This window comes from Somniosus microcephalus, chromosome 17 (assembly GCF_052327205.1).
Source record: "Somniosus microcephalus isolate GS21.2 chromosome 17, FLI_Smic_1.0, whole genome shotgun sequence".
Lineage (NCBI taxonomy): Eukaryota > Metazoa > Chordata > Chondrichthyes > Squaliformes > Somniosidae > Somniosus > Somniosus microcephalus.
In genome coordinates, this window is record NC_141003.1 from 71,824,526 (window position 1) to 71,845,046 (window position 20,521).

The following is a 20,521-nucleotide window of genomic DNA, read 5'->3' on the forward strand; positions in this document are numbered from 1 at the left end:
GCCTGCTCTTCCATTCAATGAGATCATGGCCAATCATCCAAATTCAGTACCCTGTCCCTGCCTTCTCCCCATATCCCTTGATCCCTTTAGCCTTAAGAAATATATCTAACTCCTTCTTGAATATATTTAATGAATTGGCCTCCGCTGCCTTCTGTGGTAGAGAATTCCACAGGTTCACCACTCTCTGGGTGAAGAAATTCCTCCTCATCTCTGTCCTAAATGGCTTACCCCTTATCCTTAGACTGTGACCCCTGGTTCTGGACTCCCCGGCCATTGGGAACATCCTTCCTGCATTTAGTCTATTTAGTCCTGTCAGAATTTTATAAGTTTCAATGAGATCCCCTCTCATTCTTCTAAACTCCAGCGAATATAAGCCCAATCGACCCAATCTCTCCTCATACGTCATTCCTGCCATCCCAGGCATTAGTCTGGTGAATCTTCGCTGCACTCCCTCCATGGCAAGAACATACTTCCTCAGATAAGGCGACCAAAACTGCACACAATACTCAAGGTGTGGTGTCACCAAGGCCCTGTACAACTGCAGCAAGACATCCTTGTTCCTGTACTTGAACCCTCTCGCTACGAAGGCCAACATACCATTTGCCTTCTTAACCGCCTGCTGCACCTGCATGCTTACCTTCAGCGACTGGTGCAGAAGGACACCCAGGTCTCGGTGCACTTCCCCTTCTCCCAATCTATTGCTGTTCAGATAATAATTTACCTTCCTGTTTTTGCCACCAAAGTGGATAACCTCGCATTTATCCACATTATACTGCATCTGCCATGCTTCTGCCCAATCACCCAACCTGTCCAAATCATACTGGAGTTTCTTGGCATCCTCCTCACAGCACACACGACCACCCAGCTTTGTGTTGTCTGCAAACTTGGAGATATTACATCTAGTTCCCTCGTCGAGATCATTTATATATATTGTGAATAACTGGGGTCCTAGGAATTCCTCCTCCACAGTATTGTTACTAATGGGCTCTGGATAACTGCTGTGCACTTATTGCACGCGTCTCTAATTTCCTGTTTCATGCCATCCCCAACCTCAGCATTAGTTTGGGGGTCTGTATACAACTCCCACTAATGTTTTCTGCCCCTTGGTATTTCTCGGCTCTACCCATACAGATTCCACATCATCAGAGCTAATATCCTTCCTTACTATTGTGTTAATTTTCAAATTTTTAAATCAGTGCCCGGTTCGATTGTTTTCTGGGGGCAGCTCAGACTTAAACCACTTCGAAAGTTACCCACTAGCTCGCCAATCTGGACTTTACAAATACATACTCCACGTGCTGGGTGTAGTGAAATTATGAATGTGTTTATAATGAAAACGATTATTATTTTCCTACATCAAACTCACAGGGGTAATAATCCTCTACTGTGCCTGCAACCCAAAAGTTCAGCACATTGAGAGCAGGCAGGGGTGGCATTGGGGGCAGCAGGATTCTTCAGTGACGTCAAATTATCATGACAGTGCTAATTTGACACGGAATGTCAGCGTGGCTCTGTGGTAGCACTCTTGCCGCCGAGTCAGAAAGTTGTGGGTTCAAGACCCACTTGAGACTTGAGCACAAAATCCAGGCTGACACTCAAATGCAGTACTGATAATGCGGCACTGTCGGAAGTGCTTTCCTTCGGATGAGACGTTAAACTGAGGCCCTGTCTGCCCTCTCAGTTGGACGTAACAGATCGCATAGTCACTAATACCAAGAGCAGAGGAGTTCTGGCCAATATTTATCCCTCAACCAACATCACTGTGATAAAAATGATAACTTCCGGGAAGTTATGTCATCACTTCCTGTGAACTATGAACTATGAACTGTGTACATACCTCACTTCCTGTCATATGTCACTTCCTGTTGGACTGGTATAAATACTGGTCTGTTCAGTATTGTAAGAGGCTTCTACCAGAGGCATGGTAAAGACCTCTCTTGTGTATATAGTGTGTTTATAAGTTACTTAAAGCTTACTTTAAAGTTACTTGATGGTAAGTCTCCTTTTTCTTACATCAATCACTAAAATAGATTATCTGGTCAATATCACATTGCTGTTTGTAGGACATTGCTGTGCGCAAATTGGCTTTCATGTTTCTTGCATTACAACAGTGACTACACTTCAAAAAGTACTTCATTGCCTGTAAAGAGCTTTGGGATGCGAAAGGCATTATATAAATGCAAATTCTTTCTTTTTTTAATGGTGATGATGCATCTGCCCACTCTCAATTTGATTTGTGCCCTGAGTGAAAATAAAACTTTTATTAATTTATGCTATAAACAGTTAGGTGTATCAGTGAATATATAACTACAGATATTAAAGATTATGATGTCATCAGTCACCCACCAGACTGAATCCAAGACTGGAATTTTCCAGGGTGGTAGCGGGCACTAAAGTTGTTACTTTTGACAGCGGGCAGGGAGCCTGCGGTCATCCCACCCCCCCACACCTTTCCCCCAGGCGCATCCGTCATCGCGGAGCTGACCCAACCGGCAGCAGCGGGCGACACAATTGAGATGATTAACAGCTAGTTGTCAGACCCCTAACAGGCTTTTTTCACTTTTCACTTACTTTTTAAATATAACTACATGGCCACGGGAACCATGCTTATCGGGAAGCTGAGGCGGGAGTTCCGTGGCCATCGCTCCAGCTGATTACTTGCCAGCATCAAATGTACAGTAAAAGCTCCCACCTGACAGATGATCACTTTCCTCAGGCAGAAGCTGTTACTCAGTCCATTTCCAGCTCGGATTCTGCAGGCTGCAAGTCTTTCCAGCAAAGTCTCCATTCAGTCTCACCTCACTGAAAGAACTCTCTCACCATTGACAGAATGCTTCTGTCATTTGTACTTTACGTGCCATCTATTCCATCAACATGGGTGCCGTTTATACTGTCTCACCTTGGTCCTCAGAATCGGACCACGATGAGCCCCAACACTAGCAGCACCAGGCACACCAACAACACCAACCTTTAGCGCAATCACCTGAAGCTGCACAGGACAGAGGGCATCAGCACCCAAGCACATTGCTACCCAGGAGGCCAGGGATGGCCTCATCGTGGCCAGATTTACTTCAGTTGATGCTGTACACCCATATGGGCTGTCACATGATGCGCCAGGTTGGCACCACCCCACACCAACACCATAAAGCATCCCTACAATGCCCAAGCCATTCCTTTCACTCTCATCACCATTGCGGGGGGTACCATTATGTCTCACCATTCACTGCAACTCACTAAGCCACTTCCAAAGGTGCACACAAATCTGTCCAAGATTGGAATGTGGTGAAAATAAAGATTTTTATGTTTGACACCACATTAACAGAAACTTTACATAAACATTGGATAAAACACCCAAGTGGCTACCCTTGTGTTTTGTTAGTTGGTATGATTGCACTAGGATGAGGGTGAGTGTGAGGGGTGGCTAGTGAGATGGGAATGTGATAATATAGATAGAGAGGGATGGGTGGAGGTGCAAGGTATGTTGATGAGAGTAAGAATGTACAGGAGTAGGGTAGGGAAGGCAGAGTGATGGGGATGTGATGAGAGGCACAGCACGATGAAGGTGAGTGTGGCTTTGTTCTAACGTTTCCTGATCTAATGAGATCATTGAAACGTTTGTGGCACTGCACCCAGGTCCTCCTGAGCACATCCCTACTTGTGACTTCTTCTGCAATCTGCAACCAGGATGTTTTGATCTACTGGGGAGGTCTCTTCTGCCCATTGGAAGGGAAGAGAACCTCCCTCTGCGTGTTCTGACTCCCTCCATAAGCACACTGGTGTAGTGTCAGTACATATTACATTACACAGAATTTCATTGAATTTACAGCACAGAAACAGACATTATGCCAGTATTTAAGGTCTATGGTCCGATGGCCTAAGGTCCAATGGTCAGCCGGGACAAAATTAATTGGCACTTGGAAAAGCATAGGCTAACAAATGAAAGTCAGCAAGGATTTGTTGAAGGAAAATCATATTTGACTAACTTGATTGAGTTCTTTGATGAAGTAACGGAGAGGGTTGATGAGGGTTGTGCGGTTGATATGTATATGGACTTTCAAAAGACATATGATAAAGTACCACATAACAGACTTGTTAGCAAAATTAAAGTCCATAGGATTAAAGGGACGGTAGCAGCGTGGATACAAAATTGGCTATGGGACAGAAAGCAGAGAGTAGTGGTGAATGGTTATTTTTCAGACTGGAGGGAAGTATACAATGGTTTACCCCAGGGGTCGCTATTAGGACCACTGCTTTTTTTATATATATAGTAATGACCTGGACTTGAGTATACAGGACATAATTTCAAAGTTTGCAGATGACACGAACCTGGGAAATGTAGTCAACAATGTGGAGGATAGTAACAGATTTCAGGAGGACAGAGGCAGACTGGTGAAATGGGCAGACACATGGCAGATGAAATTTAATACAGAGAAGTGTAAAGTGATATATTTTGGTAGGAAGAATGAGGAGAGGCAATATAAACTAAATGGTACAATTTTAAAGGGGATTCAGAAAGAGAGACTTGGGCGTTTATGTACACAAATATTTCAAGGTGGCAGGACAAGTTGAGATGGCTGTTAAAATAGCATATGGGATCCTTGGTTTTATTAATAGAAGCATAGAGTACAAAAGCAAGGAAATGATGATGAACCTTTATAAAACACTGGTTAGGCCTCAGCTGGAGTATTGCATTCAATTCTGGGCACCACACTTTAGGAAGAATGTCAAAACCTTAGAGAGGGTGCAGAAGATATTTACTAGAATGGTACCAGGGATGAAGGACTTCAGTTATGTGGAGAGACTGGAGAAGCTGGGGTTGTTCTCCTTAGAGCAGAGAAGGTTAAGAGGAGATTTGACAGAGGTGTTCAAAATCAACAATTTTGACAGAGTAAATAAGGAGAAACTGTTTCCAGTTGCAGAAGGGTCAGTAACCAAAGGACACAGATTTAAGGTGATTGGCAAAAGAACCAGTGGCGACATGAAGGGAAAAATTTTTATGCAGCGAGTTATGATGATCTGGATTGCATTACCCGAAAGGGCGGTGGAAGCAGATTTAATACTAACTTTCAAAAGGGAATTGGATAAATACCTAAAGGGAAATATTTTACAGGGCTATGGGGAAAGAGCGAGGCAGTGGAACTAACTGGATAGCTCTTTCAAATAGCCGGCACAGGCACGATGGGCCGAATGGCCTCCTTCTGTGCTATATACTACTATGATACTGTAATTTATGTTCCACACGAGCCTCCTCCTACCCTACTTCATCTAACCCTACAAAGTGACAAAAAGGGTTGCTACTACACCGGTCTGCTGTAAGTATGCGTGTGCAAAACTTCAGATGAGGACAGGATCGGGCTCATCTACAAAGCACCTCACTGTTGGAAAGCCTGTTACCACTTACTGTATAGGCTCACGCAAGAGGTGCTGGGGGGTGGCAAGGTGGGGGGTGTACCAGTGAGTTGCCTGCGTCTGTTAAATGATACACTAATTAGAGTCATCACCTTCAGCAGAGAAAGGAGGAAAATGTTGGTGGAGGGGAGAAATTACACACCACCCCAGCCACCACAAAAAAAGAGCTGAATTAGCATCTTGCCATCGATAGGCGGAGTCCATGTAACAGGATGTCGATGTATTTTTGAACGGTCCTACCCGCATAGAAATGAAGTGCTAATACGTCTGCCGAAACCGATACTCGTCTAACCCCCTCCATCATGAATGGAACAATGCCAAGTTGGTGAGCTGCAGTTCTGGTCAACACACTGAGCTGAATCCCATCAATCAAAGGAATGCAGGGCTGGTCACCTTTTGAACAGGTGGGTGAATGCACTTGGATTTCTTCCCATCACAGCCTCCCGTGCCACCTTCTGGCGTTGCTCAATAGAATATTGTTCCTAAATAACAAAGAAAATTAACTTGAAGATAACGTTGAGAAAGATATCTAATCGAGGCAACAAAAAAAAAATCAAACCAGAGCTCATAAATAATGGATAAAAGAAAACATATTCTACCCACTGGAATTTTCGCAACTATTTAATCCCAATAAATTTCTTCCATAAAGTGGAAATTTTATTCTGGTTATTAATGCTACTATTACAGCAGTGACAGCTGTGCTTGTATATCAGTCTATGTACACAGAGATCACAACTTATCATAATTAAAGGTTTTTTTTTTTTTAAGAACACAGTGACATGATACATGCAAGTTCAGAGACTCAATAGAAGGTATATGCGTATATCTTCTGAACTAATATACAGAACCGAATGGCCGGAACTACCAGCTATAATAATTTAAAAAATAAGTAAATAAACAAGTCAGAGCACTGGAAGTTCAAGGTGACTCCATAGTACAAGTCATGGTGAAAACAGAATGAGTGATATAAACTGTTGTAACTATGCCATGATGCTTCTTTGATAAAGGTGCATCCACCCCTGTCAGCCAAAAACATTTGGCATTTAAATAGTGTCCTTAACATAGTGAACATCCCAAGACAGATCAGAGGTGAAAACAGATGCTGGGCTGGAGATTTGGAGGAGGTAACCAAAGATGTGGCTGAAAAGATAGGTTGGAGAGGATTTGAAGGTGGGAGAAAGGTAGCATGGCAGAGAGTTTAGAGAGAGACTTTCAGAGCCAAGATTGCTAAAAGCTTGATTGATTGCACTGTTGGTGGGGGAAAGAGGCCAGAGTTGAAAGAGTGGAGGGTGCAGGCTGGCATGTAGGGCTGAAGGAGATTGCAGAAATAGGCAATAGAGTGAGTCTGCGGATTTTGTCCCATCAACTTGTTGATTCTGAGAGTGGGGAATAAGGTTAGAATTATGGGCAAGAGCTTTCCTAGTGGCCTAGTCAGTTAAGGCATATGCTATACTGAGCCAGAAGGATCAAAGGTCACAGATTTGATCCTAAGTCTGTACTGTGTTAGCTGATCTCCATTAGGATGGCATTAGGGCATGACACTTGGGCTAGGGGAGAAAAATAAGCCAGCGTTGCCACTCCTGATGTCCAGTGACCCATGCTGGGAAATATGCATATGGATGTTGGGGGAGAGCAACACTGGGCTCAATAGTAATGCTGTCCAATTCCAAACCCAAAAGGATGAAATGTTGTCTCCTTTGTCTGGAATGAATCCCTAGTGGGAATAGCCAATGGCCCAAACTGCCTTGAATTCAGGACCAATTGGCAATCTCTGAGAGGCTCCAAGGTAGCTGATGTGGGAAATGGAAAAATATTGCATTGATGAAGTAGGAGGTAGGCCCGAGGCACACTATTGGGGTATAAAGATCTGCAACTTTTTTTTTAATTCGTTTATGGGATGTGGGCGTCGCTGGCAAGGCCAGCATTTATTGCCCATCCCTAATTGCCCTTGAGAAGGTGGTGGTGAGCCGCCTTCTTGAACCGCTGCAGTCCATGTGGTGAAGGTACACCCACAGTGCTGTTAGGTAGTGAGTTCCAGGATTTTGACCCAGCGACGATGAAGGATTGGCAATATACTTCTAAGTCAGGATGGTGTGTAACTTGGAGGTGGTGCGTTCCCATGCGCCTGCTGCCCTTGTCCTTCTAGGTGGAAGAGGGGTTTGGGAGGTCCTGCCGAAGAAGCCTTGGTGAGTTGCTGCAGCGCAACTTGTAGATGGTACACACTGCAGCCACGGTACGCCGGTGGTGGAGGGAGTGAATTTTTAAGGTGGTAGATGGGGTAGCAATCAAGCGGGTTGCTTTGTCCTGGATGGTGTCGAGCTTCTTGAGTGTTGTTGGAGTTGCACTCATTCAGGCAAGTGGAGAGTATTCCATCACACTCCTGACTTGTGCCTTGTAGATGGTGGAAAGGCTTTGGGGAGTCAGAAGGTGAGACACTCACCACAGAATACCTAGCCTGCTCTTGTTGATACAGTATTTATGTGGCTGGTCCAGTTAAGTTTCTGGTCAATGGTGACCCCCTCAGGATGTTGATGGTGGGGGATTCGACGACGGTTATGCCATTTAATGTCAAGGGGCGGTAGCTAGACTCTCGCTTGTTGGAGCTGGTAATTTCTGTGGTGCGAATGTTACCTGCCACTTATTAGCCCAAGCCTAAACATCGTCCAGGTTTTGTTGCATGCGGGCATGGACTGCTTCATTATCTGAGGAGCTGTGAATGGCACTGAATACTATGCAGTCATCAGCGAACATCTCCATTTCTGACCTTATGTTGGAGGGCAGATAATTGAAGAAGCAGCTGAAGATGGTTGAGCCAAGGACGCTGCCCTGAGGAACTCCTGCAGCGATGTCCTGGGGCTGTGATTCTTGACCTTCAATCACCACAACCATCTTCCTTTGTGCTAGGTATGACTCCAGCCCGTGGAAAGTTCCCCCCCCGCCCCCGCCGATTCCCATTGACTTCAGTTTTACTGGAGCTCCTTCGTGCCTCCCTCGGTCAAATGCTGCCTTGATGTCAAGGGCAGTCACTCTCACCTCACCTCTGGAATTCAGCTCCTTTGTCCATGTTTGGACCAAGGCTGTAATGAGGTCGTGAGCCGAGTGGTCTTGGCAGAACCCAAACTGGGCATCAGTGAGCAGGTTATTGGTGAGTAAGTGCCGTTTGATAGCACTGTCGATGACACCTTCCATCAATTTGCTGATGATTGCGAGTAGACTGATGGGGCGGTAATTGACCGGATTGGATTTGTCCTGCTTTTTGTGGACAGGACATACCTGGGCAGTTTTCCACATTGTCGGATAGAGATCAGTGTTGTAGCTGTACTGGAATAGTTTGGCTAAAGATGAGGCTAGTTCTGGAGCACAAGTCTTCAGCACAATAGCTGGGATGTTGTCAGGGCCCATAGCCTTTGCTGTATCCAGTGCGCTCAGCCATTTCTTGATATCATGTGGAGTGAATTAAATTGGCTGAAGACTGGTTTCTGTGATGGTGGGGACCTCAGGAGGAGGCCGATATAGATCATCCACTCGGCCCTTCTGGCTGAAGATGGTTGCTTCAGCCGTGTCTTTTGCACTCACCTGCTAGGCTCCACCATCATTGAGGATGGGGATATTCATGGAGCCTCCTCTTTCCGTTAGTTGTTTAATGGTCCACCACCAATCACGACTGGATGTGGCAGGACTGCAGAGCTTTGATCTGATCCGTTGATTGTAGGATCACTTAGCCCTGTCTATAGCATGCTGCTTCTGCTTTTTAGCATGCATGTAGTCCTGTGTTGCAGCTTCCCCAGGTTGGCACCTCATTTTTAGGTACAGCTGGTGCTGCTCCTGGCATGGTCTTCTACACTCCTTATTGAACCAGGGTTGGTCCCCTGGCTTGATGAGGGATATGCCGGGCCATGAGGTTACAGATTGTGGTGGAATACAATTCTGCTGCTGCTGATGGCCCACAGCGCCTCATGGATGCCCAGTTTTAAGCTGCTAAATCTGTTCTGAATCTATCCCATTTAACACGGTGGTAGTGCCACACAACACGATGGAGGGTGTCCTCAGTGTGAAGAAGGGACTTTGTCTTTATAATGACTGTGCCGTGGTCACTGCGACCAATACTGTCATGGACAGATGCATCTGCAACAGGTAGATTGGTGAGGACAAGGTCAAGTAGGATTTTCCCTGGTGTTGGTTCTCTCATCACCTCAGTCTCAGGCCCAGACTGGTGGCTATGTCCTTCAGGACTCAGCCAGCTCGGTCAGTAGTGTGCTACCGAGCCACTCTTGGTGATGGACATTAAAGTCCCCCACCCAGAGTACATTCTGTGCCCTTGCTCCTCTCAGTGCTTCTTCTATGTGGTGTTCAACATAGCGGAGTATTGATTCATCAGCTGAGGGAAGGCGGTAGGTGGTAATCAGCACGAGTTTTCCTTGCCTATGCTTGACCTCAAGCTCTGAGACTTCATGGGGTCCAGAGTCAATGTTAAGGACTCCCACGGCCACTCCTTCCCGACTGTATACCACTGTGCCACCACCCCTGGTGGGTCTGTCCTACCAGTGGGACAGGACATACCCAGGGATGGTGATCGAGGAGTTTGAGACATTGGTTGAAATATATGATTCTGTGAGTATGACTATCAGGCTGTTGCTTGACTAGTCTGTGGGACAGCTCTCCCAATTTTGGCACAAGTCCCCAGATGTTGGTGAGGAGGACTTTGCAGGGTTGACTGGGCGGGTGTGTCGTTGCCGTGGCCTCAGCCGGTGCCGAGGTCGATGCTGGGTGGTCCGTCCGGTTTCATTCTTATTATTTTGTTTCGTAGCGGTTTGTTGCAACTGAGTGGCTTGCTAGGCCATTTCAGAGGGCAGTTAAGAGTCAACCATATTGCTGTAGGTCTGGAGTCACATATAGGCCAGATTTAATTCCCTAAAGGACATTCGTGAACCAGATGGGTTTTTACGACAATCTGATAGTTTCATGGTTACCATGACTGATACTAGTTTTTTATTCCAGATTTATTTAATTAACTAAATTTAAATTCCCCAGCTGCCGTGTCTCTGGATCATTAGTCCAGGCCTCTGAATTACTAGCCCAGTGACATTACCACTATGCTATCCTTAAATAAATAATTCCCTTAACATGGCTGGGGGTGACTGATGCCAAATTAGTCTGTAAAATAGAGCAAAAGAGCAAAGAGGTTATGGTAAATTTAGATAAGACAATGGTTAGACCAGAGTTAAACTAATGTATGTAGTTTTAGGCACCCCGTTATAGAAAATACATTAAATCTATTGGGAGCTTACAGCATAGATTCACCACGATACCAGGGATGATAACTATAGTTTATGAGGAGAGGCTTGTGATACTGGAAGACTGTCCACTGCAGCAGAGAAGGCCAATGGGAGATTTAATACAGGTTTTTAACATTATGAAGAATTTTAATAGGATGAATAGGGAAAGATTCTAGTTAGGGAGTCAGTGATGAGGGGGTTATCAATTTAAAATGGTCACTGAGTGAGGAAAATGGTACAGAGAAATTTATTTACACAGGAGCATGAATGCTTTATGCCAGAGATTGGTTGAGGCAGAGATCATTACTTGTCTCTGCAACCTTCTCCAACCTGATGTTCCCTTAGATCCTCTTACTCTGGCCTGCTGTGCAATTCTTCTTCCTCCACTCCACCACTGATAGCAGAACTTTCAGCCCTACTTTTTGGAACTCTCTGCATCTCTTCAATCAAGCTTTGGTCATCTCTTTTAATCCTCTGTGAGAAACACCTTGGAATGTTTTTCTCCTTTGAAGGTGCTACATAAATGTGTGTTGTTGCTGCAGAAAGGATAGAATAAAAGATTGACAGGATGGCAAAGAGAGCTACAGGAAGGAAGAGGGCAGTATAGAGCTTGGGAGAGATTTGATGGTGCTCCAAAGCCATTCTGTTGAATGAAAAAACTTACTTTATTTAACACTGATGTTGATGACATAAATATAAACAGGGGACTTAGATGTGAGGAGTTATGGTTTGCAACAGCATTATGAAGCTTAATTAGTAACAGCAGGATATTTACTAGTCATATACCCAGGGTATGCAAGTAATCATATAATTTTAACTATGTTTGTTAATTTAAATTTACTGTACTGTGGAGCATAGTAACCCCATCTAATGCCAAACTAGCACTGAAGGACCTCTACAGGGCCATCAGCGGACAACAAACTGCGCACCCAGACGGAGCCTTTATCGTCGCGGGAGACTTCAATCACATAAACCTAAAATCTGTACTCCCGAAATTCCACCAGAATGTTTCCTGCCCCACAAGAGGGGAGAACACACTGGATCAAGTCTACACGAGCATTGTAGATGCTTATAAGGCCATTCCCTGCCCCCACCTTGGGAAGTCTGACCACCTCTCCTTGTTTCTAGCCCCGGCATACAAACCGCTCATCAAAAGAGTGAAAACATCAGTAAGATCAGTGAAAGTATGGCCAGAGGGGGCAGTCTCAGAGCTTCTGGATTGCTTCGAACGCACTGATTGGAGCATGTTTGCCCATACTGACATCGAGGAATACGCATCCACAGTGCTATTCTACATCAACAGTTGCGTCGAGGTCGTCACGACCCATAAAAATATCAGGACATATCCCAACCAGAAACCCTGGATGAATGGGGAGGTCCGCTCGCTGTTGAAAGCACGCAACGTAGCATTTAAATCTGGCGACACGGCGGCTTACAGTGCAGCTAGGACCAACCTAAAAAAGGGTATCAGGACTGCCAAAAGAAAACAGACACTGCGGATTGAGGATCATTTCCACAACAACTCGGACCCCCGGCGTATGTGGCAAGGCATCCAGTCTATCACCGACTATAAGAGTAAAAACACCAGCCCCCCGGTTAGCGATGCCTCCCTTCCGGAGGAGCTTAACAACTTCTACGCTCGCTTTGACAGGGACAACAGGGAGCCGGCTACCAAAGCCTTGCCACCCCCGGAAGATCAGTTGCTCACTCTGTCCACCTCCGACGGAAGGGGTGCTCTACGCGGAGTGAACACACGTAAGGCTGCTGGACCGGATAGCATCCCTGGACGGGTACTCAAAGAATGTGCTGATCAGCTGGCTGATGTCTTCACCGCCATCTTCAATCTGTCACTGGCCCAGGCAGTAGTCCGTACATGCTTCAAGACCGCCACCATTATTCCTGTGCCAAAGCAAACGGCTGTGACGTGTCTGAACGACTATCGACCCATCGCACTCACACCCATCATAATGAAGTGTTGAGAGAGACTGGTCCTGGCTCACATCAAAGCCAGTGTTCCCGCCTCTCTTGACCAACACCAGTTTGCCTATCGCGCAAACAGATCAACGGAGGATGCAATCACAACTGCTCTTCATTCTGCACTGAAACACTTAGATGGTAAAGAGACCTACATCAGAATGCTGTTCATGGACTACAGCTCAGCATTCAACACCATCGTCCCCAACAAGCTGGCCACCAAACTCCACACTCTTGGCCTGAACACTTCCCTTTGCAACTGGGCCCTGGACTTCCTAACTAACAGACCCCAGTCTGTCAAATTAGGTAACTACACCACCCCCACCACCCCCCCCCCCCGGACCCTGAATACGGGGGCCCCACAAGGTTGTGTGCTGAGCCCCCTCCTCTACTCCCTCTTCACCCACGACTGTGTGGCTGTTCATGGTTCCAACACCATCATCAAGTTTGCAGATGATACCACGGTGGTAGGCCAGATCACCAACAACGATGAGTCAGCCTACAGGGAGGAGGTCCAGTACCTCGTGAAGTGGTGCGCCGACAACAACCTGGCCCTTAACGTCAAGAAAACCAAGGAAATCATTGTGGACTTCAGGAAGTCTAAAGGCGGAAGACACCCCCCCATCTACATCCAAGGGGCTGTGGTGGAAAGGGTGGGCAGCTTTAAGTTCCTCGGAGTCCACATCACGGAAGACCTCTCCTGGTCCCTCAATACCTCCTCTTTGGTGAAGAAGGCCCAGCAGCACCTATATTTCCTAAGGAGGCTGAAGGGATGCAACCTGTCACCCGGATCCTCTCTAACTTTTACCGCTGCACAAGAGAGCATCCTGACGAACTGTATCACAGTGTGGTATAGCAGCTGTACCTCCTATGACCGGAAAGCCCTGCAGCGGGTAGTCAAAACTGCCCAACGCATTACCGGCACCCGGCTACCGACCATTGAGAACATCTACCAGAAATGCTGTCTACGGAGGTCATTGACCATCATCAAAGACCCTACCCACCCCAGCCACAGTTTGTTCGCCCCCCTGCCATCTGGGAGACGCTACAGATGCATTCGCACCCGCACGACCAGATTTAGGAACAGCTTCTTTCCCAGGGCTGTCATCCTACTGAACTCTGCTAATAAACTCTAAAGCCTGCACATCTGTCAATGCACTTTATTATGTTTATGTTTATGTTACAAGCCAAATGTATGTTAAATGTCTTAATCAAAATGTACACTCTCGGGAGCCGCAAGCTTACATTTCGTTGTACTGCACTTGTGCACTAACAATGACAATAAAGTTGATTATTATTATTATTATTACAACCAAGTCAACAACAACTTGCACTTATACAGCACATTTAACTTAAAAATATGTCCCAAGGTGCTTCACAGAAGAGTAAGGAAATACTGACACTGAGCTAAAGAAGGAAAGATTACGATGGGTGGCCAAGTACTTAGTCACAGAGGTAGGTTTTAAGGAGGGTCTTAAAGGAGGAGAGGGAGAGAGCCCTCCTCCCCAGATCATTTCATCAGAAATAGCAAAAGAAACAATTAGCAAGAAAAATAATTGTATTTTCAATCTAGTGTTGAGACTTCAGCCTGTAATTCTGTGGACAAACAGGCCAGGCTGAACATTCAGAGTAAACTAGCCCATCAAATTGAATAAACTAAGGCCCCAAAATTCCAAGTCCTGCGATCCACCACTGGAATTGCGGTGTGGTGGGACTTCTGGCCGCCAGACTGCCTGTCCTATGACAAACGTGTGAGCGGCACCATCAATCAATGAGATGCACGTGGGAGGCCTGGGAAATTCACCGGGTGGAAGGGGGGCGCGGTGGAGGCCGCAGGTCAAGTTGTTCTGAGGGCACAGCTGCAGGATTTCAGGATTTAAAACCTGGACTGCTCTTAAAGCTGAAGCAGTATGCAGGACAGGGACAACATGGCTCAAAAGGAAAACAGGGGGCATAAGAAAAGTGCACAGTGGTGAAATTAAATGACCTTTCAGTTACAAGTTCCAGAAACTTTAAATCCTTTTTGTTGATTGTAATATATTGATGATTTTGCTCATGACTTTTGTGGGAAACTTAAAAGTTGCACTGGAACAGGAAAGAATGTTTGTGGACTTTGGACCCTCAGGGGACTTCTGCTTGTAATGATGAATGGTGTGTTATGAAGGATTGTAGGTTTAAATTATGTGGTGCAACCTGGTTATTACAGATGTTGCATAGCTATATCAGACATTACTGAAAGTCTCTCTGATCAGTCTGTCTCGAGGCACTCTCCTAGCAGCTGTATGTGGCCCTGCTGGGTCCTCCTCATCTTCCTCTGTCTAAGGTGGTTCAGCTTCTGACTCAGTCTCCTCATGAATCTCAATTTGCAGACCTTTCTGAAGAGGGAAACTATGAAGGACACAGCATGCCACCACAATTTGAGAGACAACACTGGAAGCATATTGGACCCAATCTAACTAAACGGCAGAACAAGCTCAAGGGGCTGAATGGCCGACTCTTGTTCCGAGGCCCCTCAATCTTTGCTTCAGCATACCAGTAGCCCAGGAAATTTTTAATTTGAGTGCAGATCTGATCCTCATTGTAGCATTTGTGTCAGCTGTGGCTCAGTTGGTAGCACACTCGCCGCTGAGTCAGAAGGTTGTGGATTCAAGTCCCACTCCAGGGACTTAAGTGCATAAAGCTAGGCTGACAATACAGTGCTGAGGGAGTGCTGCACTGTCGGAGGTGTCATCTTTCAGTTGAGACGTTAAACCGAGGCCCCGTCTGCTCTCTCAGGTGGATGTATAAGGTCCCATGGCACTATTTCGAAGAAGAGCAGGGGAGATATCCCCGTTGTCTTGGCCCATATTTATCCCTCAACCAACATAACAAAAAAACAGATTATCTGGTCATTATCACATTGCTGTTTGTGGGAGCTTGCTGTGCACAAATTGGCTGCCGCGTTTTCCACATTACAACAGTGACTACACTCCAAAAGTACTTCATTGGCTGTAAAGAGCTTTGAGACGTCCGGTGGTTGTGAAAGGTGCTATATAAATGCAAGTCTGTCTTTCTTCTTTCATTCCTTCACTTCACTGGTGGTCATTCTCAATGGTGTTAGTAGTCATTTTTTTTAAATTCGTTCCTGGGAATGTGGGCATCGCTGGCAAGGCCAGCATTTATTGCCCATCCCTAATTGCCCTCAAGTATGTGGTGGTGAGCCGCCTTCTTGAATCGCTGCAGTCCGTGTGGCGAAGGTACTCCCACCGTGCTGTTATGGAAGGAGTTCCAGGATTTTGACCCAGCGATGATGAAGGAAAGGCGATATGTTTCCAAGTCAGGATGGTGTGTGACTTGGAGGGGAACTTGCAGCTGATGGTGTTCCCATGCACCTGCTGCCCTTGTCTTTCTAGGTGGTATAGGTCGGGGGTTTGGGAGGTGCTGCCGAAGAAACCTTGGTGAGTTGCTGCAGTGCATCTTGTAGATGCTACACACTGCAGCCACTTTGTGCCGGTGGTGGAGGGAATGAAGGTTTAAGGTGGTGGATGGGGTGCCAATCAAGCGGGCTGCTTTGTCCTGGATGATGTTGAGCTTCTTGAGTGTTGTTGGAGCTGCAGTCATCCAGGCAAGTGAAGGCAAAATCAATATTACTAACACACCTGACTTGTGTCTTGTAGATGGTGGAAAGGCTTTGGGGAGACAGGAGGGGAGACACTCGCTGTAGAATACCCAGCCTCTGACCCACTCTTGTTGCCACAGTATTTATGTGGCTGGTCCAGTTAAGTTTCTGATCAATGGTAACCCTCAGGATGATGATGGTGGGGGATTCAGCAATGATAATGCCGTTGAATGTCATGGGGCGGTGGTTAGACGCTCGCTTGTTGGAGATAGTCATTGCCCAGCACTTGTGTGGCGCAAATGTTACTTGCCACTTACCAGCCCAAACCTAAATGTCATCCAGGTCTTGCTGCATGCCGGCATGGATTGCTTCATTATCTGAGGAGTTGCGAATGGAACTGAACACAGTGCAATCATCCCCACTTCTGACCTTATAATGGAGGGAAGGTCATGGATGAAGCAGCTGAAGATGGTTGGGCCTAGGACACTGTCCTGAGGAACTCCTGCAGCAATGTCCTGGGGCTGAGATGATTGACCTCCAACAACCAAAATCATCATCTTTTGTGCTAGGTATGACTCCAACCATTGGAGAGTTTTCCCCGATTCCCATCGACTTGAATTTTACTAGGGCTCTTTGATGCCAGATTCGATGTCAAGGACAGTCACTGTCACCTCACCTCTAGAATTCAGCTCTTTCATCCATGTTTGGACCAAGGCTGTAATAAGGTCTGGAGCTGAGTGGTCCTGACGGAACCCAAATTGGGCATCAGTGAGCAGGTTATTGGTGAGTAAGTACCGCTTGATGGCACTGTCAACGACACCTTCCATCACTTTCCGGATGAATGAGAGTAGACTGATGGGGCGGTAATTGCCGGATTGGATTTGTCCTGCTTTTTGTGGACAGGACATACCTGGGCAGTTTTCCACATTGTCAGGTAGATGCCAGTGCTGTAGCTGTACTGGAACAGCTTGGCTAGAGGCGCGGCTAGTTCTGGAGCATAAGTTTTCAGCACGACAGCTGGGATGTTGTTGGGGCCCATAGCCTTTGCTGTATCCAGTGCACTCAGCTGTTTCTTGCTATCATGTGGAGTGAATCGAATTGTCTGAAGACCAACTTCGGTGACAGTGGGGACCTCAGGAGGAGGCCGATATGGATCATCCACTCAGCACTTCTGGCTGAAGATCGTTACAAACGCTTCAGCCTTCTGTTTTGCACTCGCGTGCTGGGCTCTACCATTGTTGACGATGGGAATATTCATGAAGCCTCCTCCTCCCGTTAGTTGTTTAATGTTCCACCACCATTCACGACTGGATGTGGCAGGACTGCAGAGCTTTGAGCTGATCTGTTGTTTGTGTGATCGCTTAGCTCTGTCTATCGCATGCTGCTTCTGCTGTTTAGCATGCATGTAGTCCTGTGTTGCAGCTTCTCCAGGTTGGCACCTCATTTTTAGGTATGCCTGGAGCTGCTCCTGGCATGCTCTTCTGTGCTCCTCATTAAACCAGGGTTGGTCCCCTGGCTTGATGGTAGTGGTAGACTGAGGTATATGCCGGGCCATGAGGTTACAGATTGCGGTGGAATACAATTCTGCTGCTGATGGCTCACAGCGCCTCATGGATGCCCAGTTCTGAGCTGCTAACTCTGTTATAATCTGTCCCATTTAGCACGGTGGTAGTGCCACACAACACGATGGAGGGTGTCCTCAGTGTGAAGGCAGGACTTCGTCTCCACAAGGACTGTGCGGTGGTCATTGCTACCAATGCTCTCATGGACAGATGCATCTGCGACAGGTAGATTGGTGCGGATGAAGTCAAGTAGGTTTTTCCCCTCGTGTTGGTTCTCTCACCACCTGCTGCAGGCCCAGTCTGGCAGCTATGTCCTTCAGGACTCGGCCAGCTCGGTCAGTAGTGGTGCTACTAAGCCACTCTTGGTGCCCTTGCTACCCTCAGTGCTTCTTCCAAGTGGTGTTCAACATGGAGGAGTACTGATAAATCAGCTGAGGGAGAGCTGTAGGTGGTATTCCGCAGGAGGTTTCCCTGCCCATGCTTGACCTGAAGCCATGAAACTTCATGGGGTCCGGAGTCAATGTTGAGGACTCCCAGGGCCACTCCCACTTGGTGGGACAGGACATACCCAGGGATGGTGATGGAGGAGTCTGGGACATTGACTGAAAGGTATGATTCTGTGAGTATGACCATGTCAGGCTGTTGCTTGACTCTGTCTGTGGGACAGCTCTCCCAATTTTGGCACAAGTCCCCAGATATTAGCGAGGAGGACTTTGCAGTGTCGACTGGGCTGGATGTGCCTAGGTCGATCCCGGGTGTCCCGTCCAGTTTTATTCATAGTGGTTTTGTACAACTGAGTGGCTTGCTTAGCCATATCAAAGGGCAGTTAAGCGTGAATCAGATGGGTTTTTACAACAACCCGATAGTTTCATGGTCAGCATTACTGATACTAGCTTTTTATTCCAGATTTATTTAATTAACTGAATTTAAGTTACCCAGCGTGGGGGGATTTGAACCCATGTCTCTGGATCATTAGTCAAGGCCTCTGGATTACTGGTCCAGTGACATAACCACTATGCTACCGTTCGCCTGATAGAATTGGATGCCTCTTGTTTCCAAGAAATCAACCAGCACCTTGCCCTTGATTCTTAAAGAGTGCAGGAACACTGAATTGTTGAAGGATAGAAGTCCCCTTCATATTAGACATTGCTGAGAACAAACTTGTTCTTGTAGTCACACACTAATTGGACCTCAAGGGGGTGAAATGCCTTTTTGGTTCACACAATGGTGTGGGCTGACATTAAGAGCTCATATGGTTACATGAACGCAACCAGTTACTCATGGAAATCCTGCAATCCAATAAAAATTAATGGCCCACTCACTTATTTGTTTGGCTCCTGTGTCAAATGTAATGAACTGTCCTTTCTTAATAAGCAGGGGATTAAAGATCTGCCTTATGCAAGAAAGGACAGTAAATTAACTGACCTGGGCAGATGTTGCCTGTTGTCCCAGAGGTTAGGAAATTAGGTGCTTGAGTGACTTTGAGCCACAGCAAGAGATGTCCTTGTTCTTGAGGCAGTTTGCAGATCTTCTTGTAGGATGCAGAAAATCTGTTCCAGGGCTCATGGGCGGAGCCACAGGCTCCTTATGCATAAGGGATAACTTAAAACAGCAGCTGATGAACCTGTCCGATCGACTTCGATACCCTGGTAGAGGAAGTCGACGACCGGTGGACGAGTTGGCAGTCGGTGGCGGCTGATCAGGCGCGGTGAGCGCAGTCGGTTTGTCAGGCAGCTTTGGTTGATCAGGTGCGGCGGCAACGGGCGGTCGGCCACGTTTGGGTGGTTGAGCGACTACGACAGGGTGGTCCAAGTCCAGGTGAGCTGGCTTCAAGCGGTCCACCGAGATGTGATCCGGTTTCCCTCCGACGTCGACCAAAAAGGATTTGTCTCCCGGTTCGATGGCGCGGAAAGGACCAGTGTAAGGGGGTTTGAGCGGATCCCGGTGAGTGTCGTGTCGGATAAAGACATACTCCGCATTCTTCAGTCCCAGTGGCACGTAGGAGGTCTGCAAACCGTGATTGGATGTAGGTATCGGGGCAAAGCATCTGGCCCTTTCTTGGTGGCGAATGAGTTGCCGGGAGGCGGACCATGGCTCTGTGGGAGAAGGGAGGAAATCTCCTGGTACACGGAGTGGCTGGCCATAGACGAGCTCAGCCGAAGACGATTGCAGATCATCTTTGGGCGCCGTACGGAGACCCAACAGGACCCATGGGAGTCTGTCCACCCATCCTGCGCCTTGAAGACTGGCCCGAAGAGAGGCTTTAAGCGACCTGTGGAATCGCTTGCAAAGGCCGTTTGCCTGTGGATGATAGGCGGTGGTGCGATGAAGTTTGGTACCGAGCCCCTGAGCCACAGCGTTCCAAAGATCCGAGGAAAATTGTGGCCCGCGGTCAGAGATGTCCGCTGGTACCCCGAACCGGGCGACCCAACAGGAGATGAAAGCTCTAGCGACGTCTGCCGACATGGTGGAAACCAAAGGAATTGCCTCTGGCCACCTGGTGGTGCGGTCCACTATGGTGAGATGAGGAGTATAACCCTGAGAAGGCGGAAGCGGCCCCACGAGGTCCACATGCACGTGGTCGAAATGACGCTCCGGAACAGTGAACGCAGCCACCGGAGCCTTGACATGACGCTGGACTTTGGCCTTCTGGCATACGACGCAGGTATTAGCCCAGTCACGGACATCGATGTGCATACCTT

General features: G+C 47.1%; 1 protein-coding gene across 1 annotated transcript in view; it reads right to left on the reverse strand.

The window, feature by feature from the left end:
* Positions 1-20,521, reverse strand: part of lrguk (leucine-rich repeats and guanylate kinase domain containing) — a 146,015-nt gene that overhangs the window by 31,002 nt on the left and 94,492 nt on the right. Inside the window, exon 16 of the mRNA XM_086010866.1 lies at positions 5,803-5,891. Coding sequence (XP_085866992.1) covers positions 5,803-5,891 — 89 coding nt within the window. The remainder of the gene's footprint in view (positions 1-5,802; positions 5,892-20,521) is intronic.